This window comes from Haemorhous mexicanus, chromosome 2 (genome assembly GCF_027477595.1).
Source record: "Haemorhous mexicanus isolate bHaeMex1 chromosome 2, bHaeMex1.pri, whole genome shotgun sequence".
Classification (NCBI taxonomy): Eukaryota; Metazoa; Chordata; class Aves; order Passeriformes; family Fringillidae; genus Haemorhous; species Haemorhous mexicanus.
Genome location: NC_082342.1, coordinates 120,350,244 through 120,360,242, shown reverse-complemented (window position 1 = coordinate 120,360,242; position 9,999 = coordinate 120,350,244). Strand labels below are relative to the sequence as shown.

The 9,999-nt window shown below is 44.6% G+C and overlaps 1 protein-coding gene across 1 annotated transcript; it reads right to left on the bottom strand.

Moving 5' to 3' along the window:
- Positions 1 to 1,825: 1,825 nt before the first annotated feature.
- On the bottom strand, positions 1,826 to 2,957 carry CLDN14 (claudin 14). Its single transcript, XM_059840403.1, has one exon. It carries the CDS (start codon positions 2,892 to 2,894, stop codon positions 2,202 to 2,204), a length of 693 nt encoding a protein of 230 aa, XP_059696386.1. The 5' UTR covers positions 2,895 to 2,957; the 3' UTR covers positions 1,826 to 2,201.
- Between the last annotated feature and the right edge of the window lie 7,042 nt (positions 2,958 to 9,999).

Here is a 9,999-nt window from a genome sequence, read left to right as displayed (position 1 = left end):
GGCTCCAGGATGAGCAGAGGGCTGGAGCAGCTCTGCTGGCAGGAAAGGCTGGCACAGCTGGCATTGCTCACCTGCACAGGAGAAGCTTTGGGCTGAGCTCAGGGTGGCCTTGCAGGGCCTGAAGGAGCCCCAGGAAAGCTGGAGAAAGACAATTCCCAGGGGATGCAGGGACAGCACCCAGGGAATGGCTCCCAGTGCCAGAGGGCAGGGCTGGGTGGGAGATTGGGAATTGGGAATTGTTCCCTGGCAGGGTGGGCAGGGCTGGGATGGAATTCCCAGAGCAGCTGGGGCTGCCCCTGGATCCCTGGCAGTGCCCAAGGCCAGGTTGGAACTGGGGCTGGGAGCAGCCTGGGACAGTGGGAGGTGTCCCTGCCATGGCAGGAGTGGCACTGGGTGGGCTTTATGGTCCCTTCCAACCCAAACAGTTCTGGGATTCTGGGATTTTATGAATATGCACACCAGGCTGCTCCCAGCCCCAGTGTCCAACCTGGCCTAGGGCACTGCCAGGGATCCAGGGGCAGCCCCAGCTGCTCTGGGAATTCCATCCCAGCCCCTGCCCACCCTGCCAGGGAACAATTCCTCATTCCCAAGATCCCATCCAGCCCTGTCCTCCTTCAATTCAAAGCCGTTCCCCCTTGTCCTATCACCACAAATAACCAAAGTCAGGTCCCAGATCACTTTTATTATTGTTGGTCTCAGCAAATTGCTTAGAAAATCCATTTATTTTTAAAAGCAGTGGTGATGTGAACATGAGTCAGTGCTGAAAACCCTCTGTCCCAATCCAAATCAACATGAAGCCAAAGGCAAAGGTGATCAACCACAGAAAGGAAGGTTCAGAGTGGAACCAGGGAAATGTTGAAAATCTCCCAGCTCTGGAGGTGACACAAGGTGACAATATAATTGCAAACAGATTTTTCTTTTTGCCAAATGAAGAATTGTTGCCTCATAGGTCTTGGAATTATTTTTTTTTCCGTGTGTTGGTCCATCTGTTGAAAGTGGGACACCTATAAATTCCTGGTTTAAGAGAAATCCATCTATTCTCTTTTTTGTCCGAATTTTCTATCCTAATATGCGTGCCTGGGACTTTGCTGAAATGTGAAATGGAGAGGGCTGGGCTTCTTTGCTCATTATTTTTATTTTTGCTTGTTTGAATGCACTGTGGAATGATGGAATTTTGTGAGGACTTTAGAAGGAAATCTCTGGATTTGGTTCTTCTGACAAGCACTGCTCACAGTCCATGGAGGCTGCCTTGTGCCCCAGTGGAAGTTCCCCAAAAATCTCTGGAGGGGATGGAAATATCCTTGCCGACCCTGATGCACCTTCAGGCACAAAATACCAGCATTCATCCTAAGAAATGAGCACATTTCATGACTTGGGATTTATGAAATAGGATTCTAGAAACTGTTTTTCCACTCCCTACAATGCACAGTTTGTGCAGAACGCTAAACCTGCTCAGAAGCTAAAAGTGACAAATTCTGAGACTTTTTAATTTTAATTTTTAAAGTATATTTAATATCAAATGTCTGGTTCCATTCTATTCCTGACATTTGTAAAATACCCAGTTCTGAGCCACTGAGAGGGTTTGTTTCCCTTGTGATGCATTTCAAAAAATGCACTGAAATTTTATTTTGATCAGGTCAAAACATTGTAATGTAACTTCAAATATTGGCTGTAACAGGCTGTCAAATACATCTGTCACAGTGCCATTGAAATTCATATTTCAAGGGGCTGTACAAAAACAAACAAAAAGTTAAGTGAAAGCAAAATTAATACCTTGTCATCACGAAACGTTCATGAATTATGGAAATGAGGATCTGAGCAGGCAGTCAGTGCTGGAAATCACTGTGTATCCCCAAGAAATTCCAGGTTTTAAGGAAAACTGTCTTTTTTTTGAGAAGAACAAAGAGATGTGGCCAGTTCTGCTTCACAGGGCACTGACTCCAAACCAAACTATGATTTTTAACAAAATACCTCTTGAATTACCTGGAAAGCCGTGATGGAGGTAGAGAGGGGTGTGCTGCCTTGGGAATATCTCAGCCTCCTTTGCCTTTATTTCCCAGGTTTTACAGGCAGCAGTTCTGCACCCACATCCTTTCCTCCTCCGGGAAGAAAAGGAAGGAGCGAACGACGGTAAACTTCAACATCCATTCCAAGTTCTCTGGTGCCAGGCACAGAATTCCCGGGGCAGATCCCGGGAGAACTCACACGTAGTCGCTCAGTCTGTAGCCGCTGTGGGACGCAGATGTCAGGGAAGGAGCGTGGTCGCCCTTGGAGGCACTGGGTGGCCTGGAGGACGGAGGCACTCCGGAACGCGGCTGGAAAGGCGCCTCATTCCCGAGGCACGACGTGCACAGCAGGCCCCCACCCAGGATGGTCAAGGCCGAGGAGACGAACCCCAGATAAAGAGCCTGCCCTATCTCATACTTCATCCCAGCGGGCAGCGTGGGGTTGTAGAAATCCACCACGACGTCGTTGGTGCTCCATGACACCGGCACCAGGCAGAGCAGCCCGGCCGCCACGAAGCCGACGCCACCGGAGCCGGCGATGGCGGCCTTGGCGGGGCTGCCCTCGGCGCAGCGCGTGCACCTCATGCCCACCACGGCCACGACGGCCGCCAGCAGGGCCAGCAGGCAGGAGGTGACCATCATGGCCCGGGCGGCGCGGAGCTCGGCGGGCAGCGCCAGCTGGGAGCGGTACGCCTGGCACTGGTAGACGCCAGTGCTGTGCCACACACACTCCATCCACAGCCCCTTCACGTAGGCCACAGCCGTGATGATGTTGGTGCCCACGTGGGCCGAGCGCCACCAGTGCGGCAGGATGGTGGCAATTAATGTCCCAACGAGGCCCAGCAGGCTCAGGGAGAAGCCGAGCAGCTCCAAGGCCCAGCTGGCCATGGGAATGTTTGTCCTGCGCGGTTCCCTGAATGAGGCGCCTCCGCTTGGGTTGCCTTGGAAGGCGCGAGGTTTTCTTGGAAGATCTGCGGCTGTTTCGCCCCGACACCTCCTGCTCTCCTAATAAAAGGTAATTGAGGGAAAAAGGAGTTAATTATTACCCCAAAGCATTGCCTCTCCAGCCAGTGAGGTGCGTTTAAAGTGCAGCGAGGGCAATAATTAGCATAGTTATCGCTGTTAATCGTGTTTTTGTGGAAGTAATGGGAAAGCAGGCTTCCCTCTTCCCTTATATAAACAGCCTTGTGCTGCCCGCTGGGAAGAGAACTCAAGACAATTTATGAAATGGAAAAAAAATATTTGAAATGCAAATATTCCTCTTCCCAGCAGGCTCTTCATAAAAACAAACACGATTTCCTCTCTAAAGCGGAGAATTAGGTAGTGTTAACACTTGGAATGAGGGAGATTTATAAAGTAGGGAACTGCAGCTTGCTTTACATGATGAAAACATTCCCAGAAGGTCATAGCAGGACTAGGAAAACAATAAGGGTGTATTTGCTCAAAGTAGGGAGCAAAAAGAGTGATTTAAAACCTGTGGAAGAGGATAACAAATATTGGATTAAAGTCGCTTTCCCGACTGGCCAGTATTTCTTGAGGCTGCATTTCAATAGAGTAACTCAAAGGGGAATAATTTTCATGAGGATCTGGGGAGCTTCAGGTCGTGATTTCAGGTTGTGGGTGAAATGTGGAATCAAACATCCTGGAGCTTCTGAGGGACAACACCTTCACAGTTTGGTCGTGTATAAATCCAAGCTGGAAAACAAGGAATGGCAACTCTTCCTCCTGTATAAATCCCAGACTAAGTGGCCTTTTCCAGTGGCTGCCTTGCCAGCTCTGTTATCCATCACACATGATGTGTGTGGGCAGAAACACGATATTTTAATATATAAAATAACCCTTGTGTCACAATCCAGCTTGGAATTCAGAAACAGGAATGAGTTTAGGCTCCAGCTCTGCCAAGCCCCGTGCATGTGCTGAACTCCTGCTCAGAGGAGAAAGTGGAAGTGTTTGCTGGAGGTGACCTGAGCAGGAAAAGGGAGGAAAACCATCAGGATCAATAATCAATGCCATCAGGACAGCAGAAGGAGGCAGAGGGAGCAAAGTGAAAGCTGCTCCACGTTCTCATGATCTCAGACTTGTCTCTAACGAGGCTGGAGTGCTTGGGGTGACATCAGTGCCAGGGGTGGTCTCTGTTGCTGTGGCTTTCACTGCTCTCTGCCTGACAGCAAAATCATGGAATCATGGAATGGTTTGGGTTGGAAGGGGCATTAAAGATCAGCCAGTTCCATGGCAGGGACACCTCCCACTGTGCCAGGCTGCTCCAGCCCCAGTGTCCAGCCTGGCCTTGGGCACTGCCAGGGATCCAGGGACAGCCCCAGCTGCTCTGGGAATTCCATCCCAGCCCCTGCCCACCCTCCTGGGAACAATTCTTCATTCCCAATTTCTCATCTAACTCTGCCCTCTTCAGTTTGAAGCCATTCCCTGTGTCCTGTCCCTCCAGCCCTTGGAAATTGTCTCTCTCCATCTTTCTTGCATCATGGGTCATCTTTTCCCAAAACGATCCCTTGGATGTTGTGAAAAGAAAGGGAAAATGGAAAAGCACAAGGATTTTGTGGCCTGGCAGGACAACACCACAGGCTGAGGACTCTGTGCTCCTACACATTCCTTTTCTTTGGAATTTGCCATGGGATGGGCAGGAATGGGATGTTGGATTTGCTGCCTGGAAGGGAAGAGCAAACCAAAGAGCAGCTTTTCTTTAGAGTGCCTGCTTTTAGGAGAGTTTTTCCTCCTGTTGCCAGTTCCTGGCCTTTCAGGTTCTCTTTATGTAAGACATAAATGAAAACACCTGAGTTGATGTGGCTGCGGAAGGAATTTACCTCATTTGCAGATTCTGAGAAAATCACAGAAGGTTTTATATCCGAAATCACCGTTCCAGGGGAGGTCAGGCTGCAGATTTCTCTCAGCTATCACAGATATGACAGGCCATGAGTCAGGGCCAAGCACAGCACAAAGGAGCAAATTGTTACCTCCAGCACTACTGGAGATATTTTATTTCTGTCCCAACCATGGGAAGTCCTCATGTATGTTTGCCTTGCAGGTTATTTGGGTTTGATTCCCATATTAAGGAAAATTAAGTAGTACTTTCTCTTTTTATATTCTTATTAATTGTTTTCTGTGAGGTGCATCTGGATCTAAGCACGCCACACATCTCAGGGAAATTATCCTGGGAATATTCCTCCAGGATCAGGGAGATCTCAACATGGTTTTGGGTCACAGCAGGACCCTGAGGGACCTCAAGACATCTCACCAGACATCGGCAACTGAGCTGGAAATGGAGCTTGGGTCTCCTGTGTCTTTAATCCCAGCACCACCTTCCTCATCCCTGTTTTTGCCTGGTCTGGACAAAAGACAGAATTCACAGAATCCCAGAATGACCAGGTTGGAAGAGACCTTCAAGCCCATCGGGTCCAGCCCAGGCCCAACAGCCCAACTGAGCCCTGGCACCCAGTGCCACCTCCAGGCTTTGTCAAACACACCCAGGGATGGGGACTCCACCACCTCCCCGGGCAGCCAGGCCAGAACTTTCTCCCCCTTGCTGGAAAAACCTTTTCCCTGCTCTCCAACCTGTATTTCCCTTGGTGCAGCTCCAGGCTGTGTGCTCTGGTTGTGTCAGTGCTGCTGGAGACAGAGCCCAGCCCCAGGTGAGCACAGGCACCTTTCAGGAGCTGTAACAGTGATGAGGGCACCCCTGGGTCTCCTTTTTTCACTCCCTCATGATGAGCACGACCCAAGATTATCCTCTCCAATTCCTCATCCCACCCAGGACAACCACACCTTGCCCACCCTCCTGAGGAGTGATCCAGCTCACTCTGGTGCATTTGCAAAGAGGCTCCCGAGGTCAGGCACGAGGCTTTGCAGCTGATCCTGGGGAGAGCAGGACCTCAAAGGAAAATGTGATTTACACCACCCGTCCTGGGAAATGGACCCCCCATTTAATGGAGGTCAAACCACTCTGGGGCTCAGCAGCAGCTATTTTTAGATGTCATTAAGCTGTTATTTTTAAACATTAGCCATTAAAAGCTTTCTAATTTAAGCAGCCAGTGTTAATTAGCCGGCCTTGCTCGGCGTCATGTTTTCCATGTGCCTCCCTCAGCAGTTCCAGCTGCCCCTGGTGCTCAGTAACACTTTCACTGCTGGGCACCAGCCTTCCCTCCTCGTGCCAAGTGGTGAAAGCAGCAGGAACTCAACACCTTTTATCTCCAGGAACATCAGCAGCCTGGTGGAAATGTCTCACTTTACAGCTCAGCTGAGGAACATTCCGTGGGATCAGGAGAGTGGTGGCTTGGATGTTCTCTGTGGGCTGAGCCAGACAAATATTAAATCAAAAATCACCTTTTATTTTTCTTGTGTGGGTTGTGTTTGTTGCTATTTCTTTAGAAAGTGAGCAAATTTTGCTTTCTCACTTGGGAGTCACTCTTTTCTAGCAGGGAACAGGATGAGAAGGAAAGGCCTCAAGCTGTGCCAGGGGAGGTTCAGCTTGGATAGCAGGAAAAATTTCCCCATGGAAAGGGTGCTCAGGCCTTGGCAGGGGCTGCCCAGGGAGCTCTGCAGTGCCCATCCCTGCAGGTGTCCCCTGGAGGTGGCACTGAGTGCTCTGGGCTGGGCACAAGGTGGCCATGGGGCACAGCTGGCACTCCCTGGGCTGGGAGGGATTTTCCAACCTCAGGAATTCTGTGTTTAGGATGAGCTGCTCAGACATTGCCAGCAATTCAGTCTGGGAGAAACAAAAGAACCAAAAAATGCAAAGAAATAAAATGAAGGATGTGAGAAGGCTGTGAAAGCCCAGGCAGCTGTGGGATGAAAGTTTTTGGTGGCAGAAGTGAGAGGGGAAGGGTGCCCTAAGCCCCTGGGCATGGAGATGATGGGGAGACACCGGGCTGGCTCCTGCAGCTCAGCCTGGATCCAGCACACCGCCCTGCCCTTCCCCTTCCCCCTCCTGTGCACTGTGGCAGCCCAGATCCTGTTTCAGGGGCTGTGCTGGTGCATTTTTTCTCCCTTAGATCTTTCCATGGGAGAGCTCTGGCCCCTCCATGTGGGACAGCAACACCCCCGGGGCTGAGCCTGGGGAAGGAGGGTCAGCAGAGGGGCTGTGCTGCCTTGGGAAGCCACCAGGAACCCTGGCAGTGAGAGGAGAGCTGAGCTTGCAGACCCCCAGCAGGTTATGCCACTGGCAACACATCAGATCTCCTTCAGGTCTTCAACAAAGCAATGGTTGAAATGTTGGGAAGAAGTTTCTGGAAGCACCTGCACCACGGGATGGCACTGAGCAAGATTTTGCAAGGGGCCAGTTTGGGGATCACAATCCCCCTCTGGGACCAGGCTGTGCCACGGCTGAAGGGGCAAGGGCAAAGCCCAAAACTCACAGAACCTCACAGCAACAAGGGTGAAGTTAATTGGGCTGGGAACCATTTTCAGCACTATTAAATAACACAAATAACATGAGAGGGGGGAGCCCCAAACTCACAAAACCTCACAGCAACAAGGGTGAAGATAAACTGGGTTGGGAACCATTTTCAGCTCTATTAAATAACACAAATAACATGAGAGGGGGGAGCCCAAAACTCACAGAACCTCATAGCAACAAGGGTGAAGATGAACTGGGCTGGGAACCATTTTCAGCTCTATTAAATAACACAAATAACATGAGAGGGGGGAGCCCAAAACTCACAGAACCTCATAGCAACAAGGGTGAAGTTAATTGGGCTGGGAACCATTGTAAGCACTATTAAATAACACAAACATGAGAAGGGGGAGCCCTAAACTCACAGAACCTCATAGCAACAAGGGTGAAGTTAATTGGGCTGGGAACCATTTTCAGCACTATTAAATAACACAAATAACATGAGAGGGGGGGAGCAGGAGTGAGCCCAGGTGAGACCCAGGTAACAAACAAGGTGGGAGTGCTCCAGTAAATGTTGGCAGGGCATGCACAGAACGAGGTCATTGGTTTGGGCTGGTGCAAGGCAGTGCAGCTGGCAGAAGGAGCAGCAGGGTTTGGTTTGGCTCTCGGGGTGTGTTTCTGGGCACTGCAGGAACCTGCCACAGGAAATGTCAGAAACTCCAAGGCTTGAGGCAGTTAAAAAACCCAGCAGGGAAAATCACACAGAATAATTTGGAGGGGAAAGCGCGTGGAACTGGGCAAGCACAGAGATCTCTAAACTGCTAGAGGGGCTATGAATTACAATAACTCAGAGACAATTATATATATATATAAATATACATACATATATACACATATATATAATAATTACAAAATTGAGGGCTATGAATTACAATAACTCAGAGACAATGATGTATATATATATAAATATACATACATATATACACATATATATAATAATTGCAATATTAATAGAGAGCTATGAATTACAATAACTCAGAGATAATTTTATATATATATACATAAAATATACATACATATATACACATATATATAATAATTACAATATTAATAGAGGGCTATGAATTACAATAACTCAGAGACAATTATGTATATATATAAATATACATACATATATACACATATATATAATTACAATATTATATATAATAGATGTAATAATTACAATATGAATAGACAGCTTTGAATTACAATAACACAGAGACAATTATATAGATATAAAAATATACATATATACACATATATATAATTAAAATATTATATATATAATAGATATAATAATTACAATATGAATAGACAGCTTTGAATTACAATAACTCAGAGACAATTATATATATATAAAAAAATATACATACACATATACACGTATATATAATTACAATACTATATATATAATAGATATAATAATTACAATATGAATAGAGGGCTATGAATTACAATAACTCAGAGACAATTATATATACATATATATAAAATAATTACAATATTATATATAATAATTAAAATATGAATAGAGGGCTATGAATTACAATAACTCAGATACAATTCTATATATAAAAATATAATAATTACAGTATATTATTACATGTATAATATATAGTATATAATAATTTCAATCTGAATAGAGGGCTATGAATTACAATAACTCAGATACAATAATACATAAATATAATGTATATATTATAATTACAATATATTATATATAATAGATAATAATTTCAATCTGAATAGAGGGCTTTGAATAACTCAGATACAATAATATAAATGATATACATATATATAATTTATCATATTTACAATATGAATAGAGGGCTGTGAATTACAGTAACGAAGATGCAATAATACTTAAATATAATTACAATATTATTTATAATATATAATAATTACCATATGAATAGAGGGCTATGGATTACAATAACTCAGATACAATTATATATATAAAAATATGTATAATAATTAAAATATATTATTTTTATATAACGTATTATAATTACAATATGACTAGAGGGCTATGAATTACAATAACTCAGATACATTAATACATAAATGCAATGTATATATTATAATAACAATATGTTATTTATATATAATTATATAATAATTTCAATATGAATAGAGGGCTATGAATAACTCAGATACAATAATATAAATGATATACATATTTATAATTTATAATATTTACAATATGAATTGAGTGCTGTGAGTTACAATAACTCAGATACAATAATACATAAATGCAATGTATATATTATAATTTCAATATATTATATATATAATATATCATAATTACAATATGACTAGAGGGCTATGAATTGCACTAACTCAGATACAATAATACATAAATACAATATATTTATAATAATTACAATATATTATATATATATTACATATCATAATTACAATATGACTAGAGGGCTATGAATTACACTAACTCAGATACAATAATATATAAAATATATATATATATATTAGAATATGAATAGGGGAGTATGAATTCCAATAACTCAGAGACAATGATATATAGAATATATATATTACAATATGAATGGGGGACTGTGAATTCCAATAACTCAGAGACAATGATATATA

Excerpts from the sequence above, each read along its gene's own strand:
- CLDN14 (XM_059840403.1), bottom strand. The coding sequence starts at position 2,894 with ATGGCCAGCTGGGCCTTGGAGCTGCTCGGCTTCTCCCTGAGCCTGCTG.